At 47.9% G+C, this 23,204-nt stretch overlaps 1 protein-coding gene across 2 annotated transcripts in view; it reads right to left on the bottom strand.

Moving 5' to 3' along the window:
* Positions 1 to 23,204, bottom strand: part of LOC140393709 (Krueppel-like factor 15) — a 41,124-nt gene that overhangs the window by 5,726 nt on the left and 12,194 nt on the right. The window contains exons 2-3 of one of the 2 annotated variants that reach the window (XM_072480017.1): positions 15,640 to 16,741; positions 1,876 to 3,904 (exon numbers count right to left, since the gene is read on the bottom strand). In XM_072480017.1, the coding sequence (XP_072336118.1) occupies positions 3,736 to 3,904; positions 15,640 to 16,610 (1,140 nt within the window). In that variant the 5' untranslated portion in view covers positions 16,611 to 16,741 and the 3' untranslated portion in view covers positions 1,876 to 3,735. Of the gene's footprint in view, positions 1 to 1,875; positions 3,905 to 15,639; positions 16,742 to 23,204 lie in introns of those variants that run through there. The other variant, XM_072480018.1, reaches the window with a different exon arrangement.

Genomic DNA, 23,204 nt, shown 5'->3' with positions numbered 1-23,204 from the left:
AGAAAATGACCCAAAATTAAGATGATTGGCAAAATAACCAGAGGCAACATGAGGGAAAACCTTTTTCTGCTGCGAGTTTTTGGAATGCGCTGCCCGAGAGGATGATTAATACAGCTTCAATAGCAGCAGCCTTCAAAAGGAAATTTGATAAATACCCGAAGAAAATAATTGTGGGGATACAGAAAAGAAATGGGAATAATAGGATCTCTCTTTGAAAGGGTCAGTGCAGACTTGAGAGGTCAAATGGTCTCCAGTAGTCACTCTAGCTATACTGCACTGAATGGAGTATATGTTACGAAAGTCAGCTTAATTTATTAGCTTCCATATTACAAAACCTTTCAACTTTATACCAATCTGAGCACCTGCCTACATTGAGAATCTGCAATTACAATCTGTGTTTGTAAATCAGTGACCAGTATATCGCCCAACACATAATGACACAGCCATGAATTGGAACCTTAATTCTGGGCAAGGCTAGCACTGTTGCTTCACAGCGCCACGGACACGGGTTCAATTCCTGCTTGGGCCACTGTCTGTGCGGAGTCTGCACGTTCTCCCCGTGGCTACGTGGGTTTCCTCCGGGTGCTCCGGTTTCTTCCCACAAGAAACTTATGACTTTGCTAAGGGCGAACGGATCACTATCCTGCCTCCAACCTGCGTGTCACTTCACTCCACGGTTACTCTCATTACAGGTTGTCTTTGGGTCGAGGACTTTTATTAAAGTTCACATGGGAATTCTGCCTGTAACTCGAATGTTTGGTTTCCCTCATGGAGGCAGCAAGCTACGGGACTGTTCCACAGGCACTGGCAGCCCACCGCTATCCATGTGAGTGATCACTGCTCATGTGCAAATATCCACAGTGGCTACTCACCGACTAGTTAACCTCACGGTGGGAGCCACCGCATCCACTGCTGCAGAATAAAGTTCACAGTTTCAATGATAAATTCCAAGTATAATTGTCTCTCACTGACTCAGATGGGCAAGACACGAACTACATTTTTAAGTCATACCCATGATGTAATTTGTCTTCCGACAGGAGCAATGTGCTCTAATTCCCTTTGTGCAGTTACCACATAAGGCTATGGAATAAAACCTTCAATATTGCATCCTCAGTGATTTTCACGTACACTATGCAATACTATGCAATCACTAAAAAGCCCAAGTGAAGGGCTGTAGATCAGGATAACAGCAAATCTAAACACAGCAGGAGATAGGACAACAGAAATCTAGAACTTTTAGAAATTCTTGAGCACAGAAGATTAAGATGGAATCTAACTGAGGTATTTCAGATTAAAGGATGTGATTTAAAAAATCAATGATAAAAGGTTGTAACCTTAAAATAGTTCTGGGGGAATGTTGGGAAGCACTTCACGCAAATGTAGTGGAAAACTAATCCCCTCCCCACCCTGCAGAAAAAAGCTATTGAGGCTAATCAATTGAAATTTTCATAACTCAGCTTGATTTGATTTCTTTTTAAGCTCAGGCCACTAAGGAATGTGGAACGAGGGTGGGTCAGTAGATTCCAGGTACAGATCAGCTATTATGTAACTGGACTGTGAAACAGGCTCGAAAGGCTTACTGAACCTCTCTTGGGTTATATACACTTGAAGGCTGAAGGACAGACTAAAGAGTGAGAAGTTACAGTTTTGAAGAATAAAAGAACGGCAGAGGAAATGGTGCAATGTAAAAAGGAAGCAATGCCCTTATTTGTATGCAGGGAAGTGGATTAACCTGTAAGAAATACAAGCACAATTACTTTTCAGGATCTGGTGAATGACTGCAGGTTGTTTTTGAGAACCTTTTCCCTCAGTTTGGTGTTCAGAGGCACTGTTTTCTTTTGAGGCACGTGACTGGGAATTTGAGAGTGAAATTAATAGTTTTTGGCATGATAGCTGCAGTTTTATTTATTGGTAGAAAATGTAAACTACTTTGACAGTTAAGACCAAGTGGCAGTTTTACACAAATGAAAAGAAAACTGGAAACAAAACGGATGCCTTGTCGCACAACAGGCAACAGCGTCGTCGTCTCTGAGCCAAAAGCTCCAACGGTCGTGTCCGACCCCAGGACTTGGTAGCCAAGGAAGGTGTAGTCGTAACGCAGCCAAACAAGTTGAGTACTGACCTGAAAACATTTCGAACACGTGTCAGTGGTAACAGAAGAGATTCCTGGTCAGCCATGTGGTGGAAAGAGAATTGGAACATCTACCATCACTATCCCTGGCACCAGAGTACAATACGCATGTAGCCACAACAATTCCAACTTAGTGAATTGTAACACACCACCACCAAATAGAGAGCACAAATGGGAAAGAATACTTTCTAAAAAGAACGAGCATGGAGAGGACCTTCCACCCAGGGTTGAAATAATAAAACCACTACATCATTCAAATTGTAACCAGATGCTAGAAGTGAAGGTACCATTGAGAAGAGCTTGAATGGGTCAAATGGGTTTTCCCCCTCAGCATTGGGGCACCACACTGGAGTTGGGAAGCAGGCCTGGATTAGAGAGCTGTACGTCACATCTGGCACCAGGAAACGGAATGTAAAACTCTGCCACAGTTCTAGATGGGCACACATCCGTGACGAAAACCAAGGGATGCTCAGAGAGGGAGAGTGGATGGCACAAGATGGCAGGATGGGCACTTTGAGAAAAAAAACCCAAAGAGGAGCACCTTAATTGGTCTTCCTCTGCCGCCTTTTAGAGTTTATTCTCAGCATATTGGTCATGTTGGCAAGGCTACGTTTATTGCTCAATCTTGGCTGCCCTTAAACTGACATTTTAAAAAAACTAACCAGGAAGAGGCGATGCTACATTAAAGGCCATTAAAAATCAACCACACATTGTGAAACCAGGGCCGTGTGTGGCCTGGAATGCTGGTTATTTCCAGATTCTAGCCACAAATTAACAGACATATTGAAATCGATTTCACAACTCCTTATCCTTGCAAGCCACTCCATAGTATCCATTGATGCTGGGATTTCAACTCTTAAGCCCATGGGTTGTTAGCAGTAATCACTCACACGTGTGGTATCAAAACCTGTGAGTGGTCTGCGCTGTACCATCAACGTTGCTGCACTGTGTCCTGCTTGGTTCCTAGCCCAGTTCTATAACCAGTAAACCGCCACACCGACCACAGCATCTTACAGCACAGAAGGGGTCCATTCAGATCATCGTGCCTTTGCCGGGTCTTTTCAAGTGTTATCAAAATTCTCAGTCACTCTTTCGCCATAAATGTTTTCTTTTCAGGTACTTATTCAGCTACCTTCTTGAAGGCTACTGATGAATTTGAACCCAGCACTGTTCATGAGCTAGAATTCAGGAATTCTAGATCATGAACAGCTCATTGTATTAAAAAATTCCCCTCACGTCCTCCCTCTTTGACCCTATTGTCAATTTACCAGTGGAATTCTTGATATTGGTTCCTCTGCGCGGACATCTCTTATACCTGAGAAAAGCGCAACAAACTGAGCAAAGATCTAGCCAGAGTCTACATTACAATGATAAATATGAACCAACCAACCTTTCTGTAGTTAGAAAGTAAGGATGAATAAAGAACACATTGGAAATGCAAGTCATAGAATAACTTTTCAAACTAAGAGCTGTTAAAACCCGTTCCCACCCACATCCAAAGATTACAGACACACGTTAATGCATTTCGATGTATTTTGTACATTCCATTTACAAGTTCAATGGCCCTGCTGTGCTTTCCCATAAAGGAGAAGGACAGCCGGGTGTTAACTGGCTGTTCTGGTTATTCTGCCATTTCTTAGTCCCCGGTGCACTTTCACATGCTTGGATAAATGATCGCTGCGGGCAAATTTCTTCTCACAGATGTGGCACTGGTATGGCTTCACTCCTGAGTGGGAGCGTTTGTGCCTGGACAACTCATCTGAACGAGAAAACCTGGAGGATTTCAAAAAGATACAAATTACCACTGATAGATCAACGGAGGAAACGTTCCACTGCGCCCGGCGCACAGAAGCACCTAGCCACCCAGGAGAAAGTTTGCCCGCTCGCGCGATGAAAAAAAACAACATCCAGCGGCATTACAGCGCACTGTTACTGAACCGCATGCAACAAGATGAACCATTTACCAGTCAATAGGAGACCATAATAACCCTGCAGTCCCATGAAATGAGACGCGACAGAATGATTTCCAAGCTCTGCTCGAAAGAAATTGACTGTGATTGCTGTGTGTGTGGAGATTATTCTGTTACAAAGCGCTTGTTGTCTTTCTGAAAGGCCCACTCATTGGGACAACAGAACCAACAAACACTCAAAAACGTATAAAATGTGTGCTGCAGTTAATGTTAACCTTGGAATAGAACAGGCTTTCCAACAGTGCCCTGGTGCTCGACTGCCAATTACTGCGACATTAAACTGTCACCTGGCTTTTCTATACGCACACATATGTAGCACAACCTATTAGAGCAGGGAGAAGGAGGTATTTGTTGGAGTGCCAGATGACATGCTTTTCCCTGGCTGTGCTCTTGCTGTCAGGTGGTTACATCTCTAATGTCTTATAGTTCTGATGAAAGCGCATCGGTTTGAAATGCTAACTGCTTCCCTCTCCCCATAGATCCATCCTGACCTGCTGAACGATTCCAGAATTTTCTGTTTTTATAAGAACATGTTTGGCCTTTTGAACCGTTCCTGCAGTGTACATGGGCGGGGAAACCAAGAGCTTTCATCAAGTGTGTTACATAATCATACAGCATCTATTGTGTGGAAAGCCGCTGACGAGCCTGATAAATACTTAACTTAATAGTGCCTGCTTTTAACGGTATTACTTTTGACAGTTTTGCCCTCTTTGCTGGCAGTGGGGGGTGCTTGGTCGCAACCAGGAGCATCAACCAATGTGTCATCGTCGTTCCCCCCCCCCCCCCCACCCCCCACTTACCCCACTGCTACAAAAATAGTCAACAGCAGGACCTCTACTCTCACCCCAACTGAGTTGAGTCAAGTGACAAGTGAGCATTAACTTGCTGTGTATTCAGCAGTCACGGCAATGTCCTTGCCAGGCGTTTATTTTGTTAAAGAACGCATCACTCTCAGAAACATCAACCGCTTGCAATTACACAAGGTGGTAGTAACATGTCCTACAGAACCCTTCATAAAAGTGTCAGACATAATTTGAAACCAAGCCAAAGGCAGCTCAAAGGGAGATGGTTTTGAGGAGACGGGGGAGGGGAGGGTGTGTGTGAAGAGATTTAGGGGGGGAATTGCAGAGCTCATTACCGAGGCCACAGAAAGCTTGGCCAGGAGTGGTGGGGGTGAAGGGACTCAGCGTTGCACAAGAGTCAAGCCAGAGTTGGAGGAATCACAAAATCCTGACAATGCAGAAGGAGGCCATTCGGCCCAACATGTCTGCACCGACCCTTCGAACAACCACCCTACCTAAGCCCAATCCATCGCCCTGTTCCTGCAACCCTACCCTAAGGGACAATTTAGCACGGCCAATCCACCTAATTTGCACATCTTTTGGACTGTGGGAGGAAACCGGAGCACTCGGAGGAAACCCATGCAGACACGGGGAGAACGTGCAGGCTCCGTACAGACAGCCACCCGAGGTTGGAATCGAACCCGGGTCCTGTGAGGCAGCAGAGCTAACCACCTTGCCACCCCCGTCATATGGCTGGAGCTGCAGGCAGTACATTGGCTAAGGCAGGAAGAGAGACAGGTGTTATTATGGAGATGGAATTAGGTGACGTTTGTGGTGGACAGGATAGGGGAGGGGGGGGTGAAGCTCATTTCAGCTTCAAACAGGACGCTGGGATCACAGATTAGAATTAAAACGGCTACGGACAAAACTAGGAGTCTCAATGCTCAATACACCCAAACGGGCTGGTTTAGCAAAGAGCTGGCTTTGAAAGCAGACCAAGGCAGGCCAGCAGCACGGTTCGATTCCCGTACCAGCCCCCCCCGAACAGGCGCCGGAATGTGGCGACTAGTGGCTTTTCACAGTAACTTAATTTGAAGCCTACTTGTGACAATAAGCGATTTTCATTTCATTTCAATACAGAGCAGCAATCAACAAAAAAAAAAATGTTGATTTATTTTTGCAAAAGTATTTGAGTATGTCAGTGGAAGTCAAAATCAAATTTTATCGTATTGGGTCGGATCAGAAAAGAGAGGGGGAAACCAGCAGGGAGCGATACACAGGGGACCCCAACGGCCACTGCAAAAGCTGTGAGGGAAAGACAAAAGAACAGAAAGAAGAAACGGTGAAAACTCATGTAAAAAGCTAAAACTGATCGCGATGTAAATAACTTTAAGAGTACTGCCTAGGTGCTCCCTAGCAAAATTCGCATTGTTCTGTTCGTATTGATATTTTGTTATGTATACCAAAAAATTCAATAAAACCATTTGTAAAAAAAAAGTATTGGGTTGGATCACACCTCCAACAATGTCTCACTGGTGTCCGAAGGACATTCAAAAAGGTCATTCAAAAAGTCCCAAGTTATAAAGTAAGCTGGGAGAAACTTGATTTTTCAACCTGAAGATGGATAGTAAAAAGGATTGGACACAGTTTAGAGAAAGGAAATCCAGAAAACTACTTTCAAGTTAAATTGTAAGGGGAAGTCACAGGTTGTAAGTGATAAAATACAAATTGAAGTTTGATATTGGGATGCTCTTCACAAAGTGATTAATACGTGGGATGGATTTCTAGTGAGAGGAGTGCAAATGACAACCCTGGAATCATTTAGTTAGGCCACACTTGGAGTATAGTGTTCAATTCTGGTCGCCACACTACCAGAAGGATGTGGAGGCTTTAGAGAGGGTGCAGAAGAGATTTACCGGAATGTTGCCTGGTATGGAGGTCGTTAGCTATGAGGAGCGGTTGAATAAACTCGGTTTGTTCTCACTGGAACGACGGAGATTGAGGGGCGACCTGATAGAGGTCTACAAAATTATGAGGGGCATAGACAGAATGGATAGTCAGAGGCTTTTCCCCAGGGTAGAGGGGTCAATTACTAGGAGGCATAGGTTTAAGGTGAGAGGGGCAAGATTTAGAGTAGATGTACGAGGCAAGTTTTTTTTACACAGAGGGTAGTGGGTGCCCGGAACTCGCTACCTGAGGAGGTGGTGGAAGCAGGGACGATAGTGACATTTAAGGGGCATCTTGACAAATACATGAATAGGACGGGAATGGAGGGATACGGACCCAGGAAGTGTAGAAGATGATAGTTTAGTCGGGCAGCATGGTCGGCACGGGCTTGGAGGGCCGAAGGGCCTGTTCCTGTGCTGTACATTTCTTTGTTCTTTTGTTCTATTTAAGAACCAGTTGTATGGCCAAGAACCAGTTGTATGGCCAACACTACCTAATTCAGCCAGCAGGGGAGAAAATCTGTCCTCTTTAATACCAAAGTTTCAGATGATAAATAGCAGCAATTACAGAGTCCTCGAGTGATCCAGACATGTATGTTTATTTTTAGGCTCTAACTCCCAGCACGGATTTAAAAGAGGGACGTTAAGCAGATGCACAAAGAAGATTACACTTCTGAAGTATCACAGAAACAGCAGGGATTTGGTAATTTGCAAAATCAAACTAAACAGGCAACAATTTTACAGTTCATAATAGGCTACTTTTATCATTTTGAAACAGTGATTTGTTATTCTGTTGCTCTGGTTTCTATTTACAATAATATATTTTTAAATCCATGTTGTGTCACTGCTAATCTAACATTATAAATTTGGGCAGTGGAAAGTCACACAGTAAATTTGTAACAGGTGGAACGCCACATGACAGACCATGAGGGAGAGGACAACGTCCACCATTACTCATTGATCAAACTCTGCCTTTTGTCAGAACTCTATGCAAACGGATGCTAACTGGAAGTGTTGGAAAACTCAGTGTGGTCTCAGCTCCTGATCACAAAGGCCACCCAGGTGACAAGCAATCTACATATCAATCAATCAAAGTTGTTTGGATTTGCCCAACAAGTACTGCGAGGTTTAATCACTTTAGATTTCTAACCCCTCTGCCGCTAATCATGCTCCATAACCAGCCACAATTTGCAAGAATTGTTGAAAGCAAATTACTGCGGATTCTGGAATCCGAAACCAAAAGGGAAAATGCTGGAAAATCTCAGCGTATCTGGCAGCATCTGTAAGGAGAGAAAAGAGCTCACGTTTCGAGTCCAGATGACCCTTTGTCAAAGGATGGGAGGAAACCGGAGCATCCCGGAGAAAATCCACGCAGACACGGGGAGAACCTGCAAACTCCACACAGACAGCCACCCAAGGTTGGAACCGAACCTGGGTCCTGTGAGGCAGCTGTGCTAACCACCATGCCACCCCCGTCATATGGCTGGAGCTGCAGGCAGCACATTGGCTGAGGCAGGGAGAGAGAGAGAGACAGGTGACATTATGGAGGTGGAATTAGGTGATCTTTGTGGTGGACAGGATAGGGGAGGGGTGAAGCTCACTTCAGCTTTGACAAAGGGTCATCTGGACTCGAAACGTTAGCTCTTTTCTCTCCTTACAGATGCTTGCAGACCTGCTGAGATCTTCCAGCATTTTCCCTTTTGGTTGCAAGCATTGTTTCTGCTTTGGAACTCTATTGTTCCAGGTATTTTCATATGTCATTTACAATCCTTAGAGAGTGGTACTCAAGTTTTCTTTTAATTCATTTTTAGGATATGGGCAAGGCCAGCATTTATCGTCTGTCCCTAGTTTGTCTTGGTTTTACCGAATAGCTTGCTGGAGCAGTTCAGAGGGCAGTTAAGACAATCACGTCAGTGTGGGCCTAGATTCATAAACCAAGCTGGGTAAGAATGGCATCTTTTCTTCCTTCAAGGACATTGTATGAACCAGCTCGATTCTTGTCACGATCCAGTAGCTTCGCAGTTACTCTCAGTGATTACACTTCATTTTACAGGATTTTTAAAAACTTTATTCAACGCCCAAACTAAAAATGTGGGATTCTTGTGTTCTCTGGATTATTGGTCCAAACCTTTATATTAACTAGTCCAGTAACGTAACCACTCATCATCAGCCTGTTCCTGGTTTGTGTAGAGACTTAGCAAGAAAAGATTGAGATCACACTTCATTGGATCTATGAAAACATGTGTCCTCAATGCAACAAAGATTCGAAGAGTTCCACCGCTTTAAAACAAAAGTGCCGTTAACCTTCACTGTCACCAGCATCCATGGTGTAATAGTGCTTTATGTTGTGACTTCCTGCCACATTCCACAAATTGATTCGTGGCGATGGGAAATTCATCCCGTTTGCACGGAGGAGCAGATTTGACGAGTTTTCTAGTCTTGGGGCAATTCCACAATGCAGGGGGAAGCTTGCACAAAAGAACAACGGGAAAGCTACTGTCTGCTCTGTCCGGGTGGGCTGCCACGACCAGAGGAAAAGTAACAAATGGATTTGGTTCCGAAGTCTAACCCTCCTTTTCCCCCATTCAACCATCCCCTGAGCTGGAGAGTAACGTCACTGGATGAACTAGGGCCACCAATTTTTTTTTGTTCAAATCGCAGCTGGGTCCGAAGTCAAGGCAGAGCCAACACTTCGATGAAATGCAGCCTCGGATGGATGGCCAGGCCGAGGTCAAGAACTTCAGGCCATCAGCAAATCATGGCGCTTAAAAAAAATTAAATTTAGAGTACCCAATAATTGCTTTCCAATTAAGGGGCAATTTAGCGTGGCCAATCCACCTACCCTGCACATCTTTGGGCTGTGGGGGCGAAACCCACGCAGACACAGGGAGAATGTGCAAACTCCACACGGACAGTGACCCAAGGCCAGGATCGCTAACCACTGCGCCACCGTGATGCCTCTTCATGGCACTCTTAAATAAAATTCACACCATTAGCAGCTCAATAAAAAAAGTAAAATCAACTCCTACACACAGTTATTAAGGTTGCACACGACTGGGTAGACGGAATTCATACATCATTACTAGAATCGAGTGTCGGTGATTGCTCAGAATATTCTTGATTTCCCATCTAAGAAAACGCAAGGCCGGGATGAAAGGACAATTGGGCACTTTTGTTCCAGGGATGGAGGTTTCTTCTACTTCATTTGGACATGCTGCCAAGAATTATTTTCCAAAAGAATGTCAAGCACTTCTACAGAGGTTTAATTGCTGCTGAAACCAGTAGCAGTTCTATCTGGTTAATAGGCCAAATAGTTGACCAATTTGTACTCATGCTGTGGCTAAAGAGGGAAATGACAGGTGAAAAGTTGCAGGATATTTAAAAAAAACATCAGAGAAAGTCTTAAAAGATTCAGACCGTCAGAAAGTAAGAAGGCTGTAATATCCACAAGGTAGACTTTGAGTTTCATTGTAATCCATTAAATAAATGATTCCCCTGTGCTTGAGGAGCAAGTTCCAACAAGAGGCAGACTTTTCACAATGTTCAAGTTTGCAACAACACAACTGAACTTCCTGGTCTTCCTCTTCAATTCCTATTGCAATGCCCCAAGTTTACAATAACCAAATCAATGCTTTGATGCCCCCCGCCCCCCTCCCGTCCCCCAAACCATCAGGGCACCTTTCCTCACCCTCATCACATTCAGGATCCCATTGGGGATCATCTGATCCCAGCCCTCTGTGATTGGTGTCCATCCCCCACCCTCCACTGGACGTCACCATCCCCATGACCACTGTTAATTAAACCCTACCCCACCCCCACTGGGATCAGGATGCTCCCCATTATCCTCACAAATATCCATTTTCCCCCTGATTGCAGCACCCCTGACAAACGTGTACAATTCTGGTCACCACACTACCAGAAGGATGTGGTGTTTGGAGAGGGTGCGGAGTCGGTTTACTAGGATGTTGCCTGGTATGGAGGGCATTAGCTAGGAGGAGAGGATAGATAAACTCGGTCTGTTCTCACTGGAACGACGGAGGTTGAGAGGCGACCTGATAGAGGTCTACAAGATTATGAGTGACATGGACAGAGTGGATAGTCAGATGCTCTTTCCTAGGGTAGGAGAGTCAAGAACTAGGGGACTTAGGTTTAAAGTGCATGGGGAAAAGTTTAGAACAGATGTGCGAGGCATGTTTTTTTACACAGAGCATGGTAAATACATGAAAAGCGCTGCCTGGGGAGGTGGTGGGAGAAGGTACGATAGCGGCATTTAAAATCTTTCAACTGGCGTTTTTCAATAATTAATAAAACACCCCCCTGAGCTGGGAATTTCTTTGTGTTCTGCTATAACTTTACTGGAAATCCCATTTTCGCACTTGCAGTGAAAGAGAGCAGGGAGCAGATTGAAAGTGTGGTAAAATGGCCAACAGCCTCAAACTTAGGCCCGACATACAATTGGACACTTTAAATTAAGAACTGGACACTTTAAATTCAAACCACAGTCAGATCCACAGACAGGCCTGATGGGAAGGCAAACAGCCAAAGTTGAATACACTGGACAGAGATAGACAGCCGGGGCAAGTCTGTGCCTGTCGTGTACACAAGACATTGGAAGATAATCAACCCCGTTCAAATGGATTAACTGCGGTGGATTGCCCAGATGAAGCCAGACTTTCTGGAACCTAGATCACTTTATATGGGACAGGTTATGTGCAGACAATGCAGCAGAGGATGGACCTCCGGGGGGAGTTCCTGGTGGTCGGCCGCGTCACAATCGGCAACTCCATTGGGTGTCGCGACTCCCGCCCAGTGACCTCGTTGGCTGAGGGCCAGAGAAGCTTCTGGAAGGACGCGAAGAGAGGGGGAATAGAAGGAGGTATCCAGAGATCCTCCCCAACGAAGACCTGATGCAGAGGCAGCAGAGAAGACCCAATGGCGAACCAGAGGACTGAAGGAAGCAGCGAGCGAGACCAACCTTCACAGTCGGAGACCTGGATCTGACCAAGACCCAGAGAATTGGATGCGCAGCTCGATCCAGTTTATCGGCACAGGTGTCTTAAGACTCTTAGGCATATTCTAGTTGGGATAATTGGTGGGGATAACTGTCTTATTGTGTTTGAAAATAAACTTGGGCGGAATTGTTAACTTGTACCTGTCCTTTGTTCACCTTTGTTCATCTTGCAAATAAGAGCACCTGGGCAAAACGTTTGAATAATGAACTGGTCGAAATGTCTGAATTTTACAGACAACAATGATTTCCTGGCCCTCGTCTCATGCCCGGGTCGTGCATAAAATCAAAACTGCAACTTCAGTCCAGCAGTTCTCATGAGTTTGGGTAAAATAATCAAATCTAAACGCACAGATGGTTTCATTCTTTATGGGCTTCACCCTTCAAAACATATCCATTCCCTAAAACAGCAAAGCATCTCCGGCTGAAACTTTAATAATCTTTCAGTCAAATCTCAACAATTGCAAAACAAAAATGTTGGTTCACAGGAGAGGTTAAGACCTCTCTTCAGAATGAGAAGGGAGGAGGAGGAGGGGGGGTGTTATTGGACTAGTGTAGTTAGAACTTCATTTTAAAGTTTTTGTTAAATTTATCCTTTCGTGGGATTGTGGACACCACTGGCAAGACCAGCATTTGTTGCCCATCCCTTATTGCCCTTGAACCGAGGAGCTTGCTGGGCCATTTCAGAGGGTAGTTAAGAGTCAACCACATTGCTGAGGGTCTGGAAACATGGAACAGCTCAGGATTGCTCAGTTCTTTGAGAAGGTGACCAAACAGGTGGACGAGGGTAAAGCAGTTGATGTGGTGTATATGGATTTCAGTAAAGCGTTTGATAAGGTTCCCCACGGTAAGCTACGGCAGAAAATACGGAGGCATGGGATTCAGGGTGATTTAGCAGTTTGGATCAGAAATTGGCTAGCTGGAAGAAGACAAAGGGTGGTGGTTGATGGGAAATGTTCAGACTGGAGTCCAGTTACTAGTGGTGCACCACAAGGATCTGTTTTGGGGCCACTGCTGTTTGTCATTTTTATAAATGACCTGGAGGAGGGCGTAGAAGGATGGGTGAGTAAATTTGCAGATGACACTAAAGTCATAGATATCATAGAGTTTACCGTGCAGAAGGAGGCCATTCGGCCCATCGAGTCTGCACCGGCTCTTGGAAAGAGCACCCTACCCAAGGTCAACACCGCCACCCTATCCCCACAACCCAGTAACCCCACCCAACACTAAGGGCAATTTTGGACACTAAGGGCAATTTATCATGGCCACTCCACCTAACCTGTACATCTTTGGACTGAGGGAGGAAACCGGAGAACCCCGAGGAAACCCACGCACACACGGGGAGGATGTGCAGACGCCGCACAGACAGTGACCCAAGCCGGAATCGAACCTGGGACCCTGGAGCTGTGAAGCAATTGTGCTATCCACAAGGCTACCGTGCTGCCCCCGGTGGAGTTGTGGACAGTGCGGAAGGATGTTACAAGTTACAGAGGGACATAGATAAGCTGCAGCGCTGGGCTGAGAGGTGGCAAATGGAGTTTAATGCAGAAAAGTGTGAGGGGATTCATTTTGGAAGGAATAACAGGAAGACAGAGTACTGGGCTAATGGTAAGATTCTTGGCAGTGTGGATGAGCAGAGAGATCTCGGTGTCCATGTACATAGATCCCTGAAAGTTGCCACCCAGTTGAGAGGGTTGTTAAGAAGGTGTACGGTGTGTTAGCTTTTATTGGGAGAGGGCTTGAGTTTCGGAGCCATGAGGTCATGTTGCAGCTGTACAAAACTCTGGTGCGGCCGCATTTGGAGTATTGCGTGCAATTCTGGTCACCGCATTATAGGATGTGGAAGCATTGGAAAGGGTGCAGAGGAGATTTACCAGAATGTTGCCTGGTATGGAGGGAAGATCTTATGAGGAAAGGCTGAGGGACTTGAGGCTGTTTTCGTTAGAGAGAAGAAGGTTAAGAGGTGACTTAATTGAGGCATACAAGATGATCAGAGGACGGGATAGGGTGGACAGTGAGAGCCTTTTTCCTCGGATGGTGATGTCTAGCACGAGGGGACACAGCTTTAAATTGAGGGGAGATAGATATAGGACAGATGTCAGAGGTAGGTTCTTTACTCAGAGAGTAGTAAGGGCGTGGAATGCCCTGCCTGCAACAGTAATGGACTCGCCAACACGAAGGGCATTCAAATGGTCATTGGATAGACATATGGACGATAAGAGAATAGTGTAGATGGGCTTTAGAGTGGTTTCACAGGTCGGCGCAACATCGAGGGCCGAAGGGCCTGTACTGCGCTGTAATGTTCTATTGCAGATTTCCTTCTCTTAAAAAAAATTAGTAAACCACATGGGTTTTTGGGATAATCGACAATGGTTTCATGGTCAATAAAGAACAATACAGCACAGGAACAGGCCCTTCGGCCCTCCAAGCCTGTACCGGTCATGATACCAACTTTGGCCAAAACCCTCAGCACTTCCTTATGCTGTATCTCTCTATACCCATCCTATCCATGTATTTGTCAAGTTGCCTTTTGAACACCGTAATGTATGTGCTTCCACAAGCAACCCTGGCAACGCGTTCCAGGCACTCACCACCCTCTGTGTAAAAAAAACCTACCTGCCTCACATATCTCCTCTAAACCTTGCCCCATGGAACTTAAACCTATGCCCCCTGGTGACTGATCCCTCCACCCTGGGAAAAAGTGCCTGCCCATCCACTCTATCCATGCCCCTCATAATCTTGTAGACCTCTATCAGGTCACCCCTCAACGTCCATCGTTCGAATGAAAACAGTCCGAGTTTATTCAGCCTCTCCTTATAGCTAACACCCTCCATACCAGGCAACATCCTGGTAAACCTTCTCTGTACCTTCTCCAAAGCCTCCACATTCTTCTGGTAGTGTGGCGACCAGAATAGTGCGCAATATTCCAAGTGCGGCCTTACCAAGGTTCTATACAACTGTAGCATGACTTGCCAGTTTTTATACTCAATACCCCATCAATGAAGACAAGCATTTTGTATGCTTTCTTCGCGACCTTGTCCACTTGTGTGCCACTTTTAAAGATCTGTGGTCCTGCACGCCCAGATCTCTCTGACTTTCTATATTCCAAAGAGTTTTGCCATTTACTGTGTATTTCCCCTCTGTGTTAGACCTAACCATGCATTACCTCACACTTGTCTGGATTCAACTCCATTTGCCATTTCTCCGCCCAAGTCTCCAACCTATCTATGTCCTGCTGTATCCTCTGACAATCCTCAACACTACCTGCGATTCCTCCAACATTGGTGCCATCCGCGAACTTACTAATCAGACCAGCTACACTTTCCTCCAAATCGTCTATGTATACCACAAACAACAGAGGCCCCAGCACCGATCCCTGTGGAACACCACTAGTCACAAGACCAGCTTTTCATTGAAGATTTGTTCATTGAATTCAAAGTTTATCAGCTGCCGTGGAGAGATTTGAACCCGTGTCCCCAGAGCATCAGCCTGGGCCTCTGGATTACTAGTCCAGTGACATTGCCACTAGGCCGCCACGCAATGTTCTCTTTAGATAATAACATTGGTGTTGCAAGTTGCATAAAAAGGATTTGGGATGCAGAGCAGAGTTTCCTTGCACTACAACTGGAAGAACTGGAAGGTGTAAACGCAAGACAGATTTTAATAGCAGCTCTTAAATGAAACACTGGAATTTTTTTCTTTAAATGACACAAACACGAGAAGAAAAAAGCAAGCCTTTGCAGGCAGAAGCCACACAAATGGACGCATTTCTAATATGTTAATGGACGTTTAATTGACTTACCGCCAGCCACAATCTGGCCATGTGCAGGAGTAAGGCTTCTCCCCGGTGTGGCGTCGGTAGTGTGCCTTTAAATGGCTGCTTTTGGTATACATCTTATTGCATCCTGGGAACGAGCACTTGTGCACTCTGATTACGTCGGCGGAGGATGATTTCTGGAACTTCTGGGTGGCCTCAACCACATTCACCAAGCTACCGACAGCCACAGACCTCGCGGCTATGGGCAGGGGAGCAATCTTTACAAACTGGCGGGTTGCACTGTTTGCTGGAGCCTGGACCCGCTGAGGTACCAAGGCAAAGGTTTGACCCTGGACATTGACAACCAGCTGAGTCAGTTTCACGCTGTTTGGAGTTTGTGACGTCGGGCACGGACTGGGAACCTGGACAGGCTGAAGCTGAAGAAGCATGGGAACGCTCCCAGTTGCAGCTGTTACCGTCACCTCTGGAGTAGGTCCATGCCCAGTGTCCTCGGGCAATGACATATAACATCCACTGGAATCCAATGAAGAATCGCCCGAGGTTTCCGATTTCACCTCCACTTTGATTTCCGTGGCCACCCTGTTTTCCGAAAGTCCGTCTTTGAATATTTCCATTTTCTCTTTCAGGAATTCCTCTATTTCCTCCAGCGTGGGGATGAAGTCGCTGGGCAAAGTGGAACAAAAGTCGGGCATCTTCACCTGAGCTTCGAACACATCCGCGGAGGCCCCAGCGCCGGTGGCTTGACGGGTGTCAAGTTTCGACACCAGCATCCCCATCACGCTACATTTCCCCAGCAGGCTGGAGCTGATGCTGCTGTAGTTGGTATCCTGGGAGTCTGGGCTTGAGCAGGAACGAGGGCTGCATCCGTCACTGCCACCATCTTCAAGCAGCGATGAGTTCGGTGCCAATTCGCCATGTTGCACGCTACAGTGGCTCCCCGAAGGTGTCAGCAGATCAGTAATACACAACGGCTCACTGCGGTTTAATGAGACCATTTGCCTTCCAAGCTCCAGGCAATTCAAAATGCAGTACAGTAATAAAAGTAAAACCTTGACGAGATGAAAAAGCAGGGCGTGTGCCTTGATGCTCAGTATTTGTAACTCACCACTACGAAGTAAGCTTTCATCTGCAAAGAAGTTAGGAAACAAAATAAATTAAAATGAGTGATTTATACATTCTAAATGCAAAAAACATTTATATCAACAAAGAACAAAGAAAAGTACAGCACAGGAACAGGCCCTTCGGCCCTCCAAGCCCGTGCCGACCATGCTGCCCGTCTGAACTAAAATCTTCTACACTTCCGGGGTCCGTATCCCTCTATTCCCATCCTATTCATGTATGTGTCAAGATGCCCCTTAAATGATACTATCGTCCCTACTTCCACCACCTCCTCCGGCAGCGAGTTCCAGGCACCCACTACCCTCTGTGTAAAACACTTGCCTCGTACATCTACTCTAAACCTTGCCCCTCGCACCTTAAACCTATGCCCCCTAGTAATTGACCCCTCTGCCCTGGGGAAAAGCCTCTGACTATCCACTCTGTCTATGCCCCTCATAATTTTGTAGACCTCTATCAGGTCGCCCCACAACCTCCGTCGTTCCAGTGAGAACAAATCGAGTTTATTCAACTGCTCCTCATAGCTAATGTCCTCCATACCAGGCAACATCCTGGTAAATCTCTTCTGCACCCTCACTAAAGCCTCCACATCCTTCTGGTAGTGTGGCGACCAGAATTGAACACTATACTCCAAGTGTGGCGTAACTAAGGTTCTATACAGCTGCAACATGACTTGCCAATTCTTATATTCAATGCCCCGGCCAATGAAGGCAAGCATGCCGTATGCCTTCTTGACTACCTTCTCCACCCGTGTTGCCCCTTTCAGTGACCTGTGGACCTGTACACCCAGATCTCTCTGACTTTCAATACTCTTGAGGGTTCTACCATTCACTGTATATTCCCTACCTGCCTTAGACCTTCCAAAATGCATTACCTCACATTTGATCAATGTTAATCTCTTCTGTTACCTATTCCCTCAGAAAACAGACACCCTGGCTACTGAGTGTTTGATGATCACACAGCTGTAATAAATGCATGAAATTTCCCTGATTTGAGGCTAAGGTTAAGGGTTGGGATGTGGCAGATTTGGATTTGGGTTGACGGTCATGTGTACCGAGGTAGTGAAAAGTATTGTTCGGCGTACAGTCCAGACAGGTCGTTCCACACATGAAGAATCTCGGGGAGCTGCTGAATGGACTCAGATTGAAATCATGGTTTGTCCTAAATGGTAACAAAATTCACTTTAAACCTTACTTGGTGCAGTACTGGCTCGTTCTAACTCTCCAAGAAAGCAATGGAACTGAAACCACAGAAACAGAAGAACTACTTGCATTGACTCCTGGCCTGGTCAGAGTTGGCCAGTCTCAGCTCAACCAACAACACTGTGAAGTTCAGAAATAATTATGACCTTGCCGTAAACTCAGGAAAGTGTGGCGATTGACTAATGGAGATACTGACAGAATGTCTGGAGACATGTACAGAGACTATTAGTGGCTCTTATGCCGGGTTGGACCTTGGCTGTGTCTCCTCGGTAGCAGATCTGACAAAAAGTCAACAACACGAAACGTTAACTTTTGTTTCTCTGCCTGGTCTGGAGTATGTTCAACAATTTCTTGATTATATTTTAGCTTTTTAAAAAAAAAAAATTCCCCCCACCCCCCCAAGTTAAGGGGCATTTTAGCGTGGCCAATCCACCTAGCCTGCACATCTTTGGGTTGTGGGGGTGAGACCCACGCAGACACGGGGAGAATGTGCAAACTCCACACGGCCAGTGACCCGGGGCCGGATTGAACCCGGGTCCTCAGCGGCGTGAGACAGCAGTGCTAACCACTGCGCCACCGTGCCGCCCTTATTGTAGCTTTTAGATGACATTTCGACAAGGTCCTAAACTGGGGCTCCATCCGCCCTCTTGGGTGAATGTAAAATTACCCATGGCGCTAATTTGAAGGGCAGAGGAGTTATCACTTGGTTTTAGTCAATATTTTTCTCTCCATCAACATCATTAAAACTAACTATCTGGTCTCTATCACATTGCTGCGAGGGGGAGTTTGCTGTGCTTAAATTGCCTGCCATGTCTCCTACACTATAACAATTACTGCACTTCAAAGTACTTCATTAGTTGGATTCCACTGGGATGTGGTCATGAAAAACATTGGTACATATACAAATCTCTTTTGTAGTAGCTTTTCTATGAAATCTCTGCAATTTGACATGACTCGCCTTACGCGGAGGGCGGAGGAAAGACTGAGCGGGGATTTCAGTTGGTCTCAGCACCCCTGGGTTAGTTAGACAGGATAGAATAATCTGATCAGCATTCCCACTGGCGATTGTCACTCACTCAGTCCCTGCTGGAACTGGGCAGAGGCAGTCTGCGACATGCTGCACCCGCATGGACCTCCCGATAGTCAACGTCTTGGCTGACCGCAGCTATTAGGGCAATGCACCAGCCCGTGACTTACACAGTACCCCTGCATGGATTTGTGCCTTCAGAGAAAAGTAGAGGAAAGAAGAAATGAAAGAATTGCTCGGGGACAAGTAGCAAACAGATCGGATGTACTGCAGTTGGGACAGAAGAGAGCCCTCTGCAGGGCTGCACGCCCATGGGATTTACTGCTTTCCACGTTAGTTTTCTTCCGTGTGTTTTGCCTCATGACCAAACAACAGGCAGAACTGGTCTCAGTTCCAGCCTTTTGTCGCAACCCATGCATTTAGCTGCCAAAGGGAGTGGAGTTGGTCATTCATGCCTCCCACTGCAGGAGCTACTTCAGAGCAGAGTGTGGTAGTCACCACTGTTGTATTATATTGTATATATGAGTATTAGGGTAAGGCCCCTGTACTACAGGTACGGGGGTAGATCCCTGCCTGCTGGCTCCGCCCAGTAGGCGGAGTATAAATGTGTGTGCTCTCCGAACAGCAGCCGTTTCGTAAGCAATAGTGCATCAATTTATTACACAGAGATTTTTCAGAGATGGACCTCCGCATCAAGCCGGATTGCCTGCAGCTGCATCCTCAAGCAGACAACGGCAATAAGGACTTCCAACATTGGCTAGCTTGCTTTGAAGCATATATCGGGTCTGCGCCTGGCCCAATCTCAGAAGCACAGAAGCTCCAGATTCTGTACACGCGGCTGAGCTCTAATGTTTTTCCCCTTGTCCAGGACGTGCCGACCTACACAGAGGCCATGGCGCTACTGAAGGAGAATTACGCTCAGCAGACCAACAAGATCTACGCCAGGCACCTCCTATCCACACGGCACCAACTGCCCGGTGAGTCTGTGGAAGATTTCTGGCGTGCCCTGCTCGACCTGGTGAGAGACTGTGACTGCCAGGCCGTTTTGGCCACTGAACATTCGAACCTGCTAATGAGAGACGCGTTCGTTACGGGCATACGGTCTGACTACATCCGCCAGCGCCTCTTAGAAGGGGCCACGCTTGACCTCGCGGCAACCAGGAAACTAGCGCTCTCGCTCACCTCACGCAACATACAGGCTTATGTCCCCGACCGTACAGCCCAACCCCCTGTGCATCGTGGACCCCGCCAGCGGCCATCCCATCAGCGACCGCCCTCAGCCAACCCGACGCCTGCGCCACGCGGCAGCCAACCAACCCCGGGGGACCCAAGTGCTACTTCTGCGGACAGACAAGACACCCCCAGCAGCGCTGCCCGGCGCGGAGCGCGCTCTGCAAGGCCTGTTGCAAGAAGGGACATTTCGCTGCAGTGTGCCAGGCCCACTCAATCGCCGCTATTGTCCCGGCACCCCCCACATGCAGTGGGCGCCACCACCTTCCTCTCCTCAGACCACGTGCGGCCCGTGGGCGCCGCCATCTTGCTTGCCTCAGAACCAATGGGCGCCGCCATCTTGCCTGCCCCAGGACACGTGCAGCCTGTGGGCGCCGCCATCTTACCCGCCTCAGGACCCCTGCCCGTCGGGCACCTCATCGGGCCGCTCATCGCCTGCAACCGCTGCCGACCAGCCGCGACTCGCCTCGGTCACGATCGACCAGTCTCGACCGCACAACCTCGCAACCGTTTTGACAAAGGTGAAGATCGACGGGCACGAGATATCCTGCCTTCTGGGAGCACTGAGAGCTTCATCCACCCCGATACGGTAAGGCGCTGCTCCCTCGCGGTACACCCCGCTAACCAAAGAATCTCCCTGGCCTCCGGATCCCACGCCGTGACGATCCGGGGGTACTGCATGCGCCCCCTCATGGACGTCCCCCTCCTCCACTGCCCCAAGGCCCTCAAACGATGCCTGGGGTTCTTTTCGTATTACGCCCAGTGGGCCCCAAACTATGCGGACAAGGCCCGCCCATTCATTCAATCCACCGCTTTCCCACTGACGGCCGAGGCTCACCAGGCCTTCAACCGTATCAAGGCTGACATCGCCAAGGCCGCGGTCGATGAGACGCTCCCCTTCCAAGTCGAGAGCGATGCATCAGACATCGCTCTGGCCGCCACCCTCAACCAGGCAGGCAGGCCCGTGGCATTCTTTGTCCGCACCCTCCATGCCTCCGAAATTCGGCACTCGTCCATCGAAAAGGAGGCCCAAGTGATCGTTGAAGCTGAGCGACATTGGAGGCATTACCTGGCCGGCAGGAGATTCACTCTCCTCACTGACCAACGGTCGGTTGCCTTCATGTTTGACAACACACAGCGGGGTAAGATCAAAAATGATAAAATCTTGAGGTAGAGGATCGAGCTCTCCACCTACAATTATGAGATTTTGTATTGCCCCGGTAAGCTCAATGAGCCCCCGATACCCTATCCCGAGGTACATGTGCCAGCGCACAAGTGGACCGACTCCGGACCCTGCACGACGATCTCTGTCACCCGGGGGTCACATGTTTTTACCACTTCATTAAGGCCTGCAATCTGCCCTCCTCCATCGAGGAAGTCAGGGCAATCACCAGAGACTGCCAGGTCTGCGCGGAATGTAAACCGCACTTCTACTGGCCAGACCATGCGCGCCTGGTGAAGGCCTCCCGCCCCTTTGAACGCCTCAGCGTGGACTTCAAAGGGCCCCTCCCCTCCACCGACCGGACCACATACTTTCTTAATGTGGTCGACGAGTATTCCCGATTACCCTTCGCCGTCCCATGCCCCGACATGACGTCTGCCACCGTCATCAAAGCTCTCAACACCATATTCGCTCTATTCGGTTACCCCGCCTATGTCCACAGCGACCGGGGATCCTCATTTATGAGCGATGAGCTGTGCCAGTACCTGCTCAACAGGGGCATTACCTCGAGCAGGACGACCAGCTACAACCCCCGGGGAAACGGGCAGGTGGAGAGGGAGAATGGGACGGTCTGGAGGGCCGTCCAACTGGCCCTACGGTCCAGAAATCTCCCGGCCTCCCGCTGGCAGGAGGTCCTCCCCGACGCACTTCACTCCATTTGGTCGCTCCTGTGCACCGCGACCAACCCCCCATGAACGTCGCTTTGCCTTCCCCAGGAAGTCCACCTCCGAGGTTTCGCTCCCAAGGTGGCTGGCAGCTCCAGGACCCGTTCTCCTCCGCAAGCACGTGCGGCTCCACAAGGCAGACCCGTTGGTTGAGAGTACAGCTACTCCATGCGAACCCGCAGTACGCCTACGTAGCGTACCCTGACAACCACCAAGGCACAGTCTCCCTCAGGGATCTGGCACCAGCTGGGCCCCCTGCCCCCCCCCCCCCCCCGCCCCTGCACCACCCTCCCCTCCCCCGGTGCATCCCACCGCAGCCCTCGCTCCAGGACAATCTGTCCTCCCCTTGCTCCCATCCGGGGATGAAGAGGATTTTGACACGCTCCCGGAGTCACCGAAGACCAAGCTGATGCCTGAGTCGCCACCAGCACTGCGGCGCTCTCAACGCCAGATCAAGGCGCCCGATCGTCTAAATTTGTAACCTTCTCTGTAATTTTAAAACCAATCTGTATGTATATAGTTTTCCACCACCCCCGCTGGACTCATTTTTAACAGGGGGTGAATGTGGTAGTCACCACTGTTGTATTATATTGTATATATGGGTGTTACGGCAAGGCCCCTGTACTACAGGTACGGGGGTAGATCCCTGCCTGCTGGCTCCCCCCAGTAGGTGGAGTATAAATATGTGTGCTCTCCGAACTGCAGCCTTTTCGGAAGCTGCTGTAGGAGGCCACACATCTCTGTGTAATAAATCGGATCGGATGTACTGCAGTTGGGACAGAAGAGAGCCCTCAGCAGGGCTGCACGCCCATGGGATTTGCTGCTGTCCACGTTAGTTTTCTTTCGTGTGTTTCGTCTCATGACCAAACATCAGGCAGAACTGGTCTCAGTTCCAGCATTAGCTGCCAAAGGGAGTGGAGTTGGTCATTCACGCCTCCCACTGCAGGAGCTACTTCAGAGCAGAGTGTGGTAGTCACCACTGTTGTATTATATTGTATATATGAGTATTAGGGTAAGGCCCCTGTACTACAGGTACGGGGGTAGATCCCTGCCTGCTGGCTCCGCCCAGTAGGCGGAGTATAAAGGTGTGTGCTCTCCGAACAGCAGCCATTTCGTCAGCTACTGTC

The sequence above is a fragment of the Scyliorhinus torazame genome, chromosome 17, assembly GCF_047496885.1.
Source record: "Scyliorhinus torazame isolate Kashiwa2021f chromosome 17, sScyTor2.1, whole genome shotgun sequence".
In the NCBI taxonomy this organism is placed as follows: Eukaryota; Metazoa; Chordata; class Chondrichthyes; order Carcharhiniformes; family Scyliorhinidae; genus Scyliorhinus; species Scyliorhinus torazame.
The sequence above is the reverse complement of the archived record's forward strand: the minus strand, read 5'-3'. Positions and strand labels throughout refer to the sequence as shown.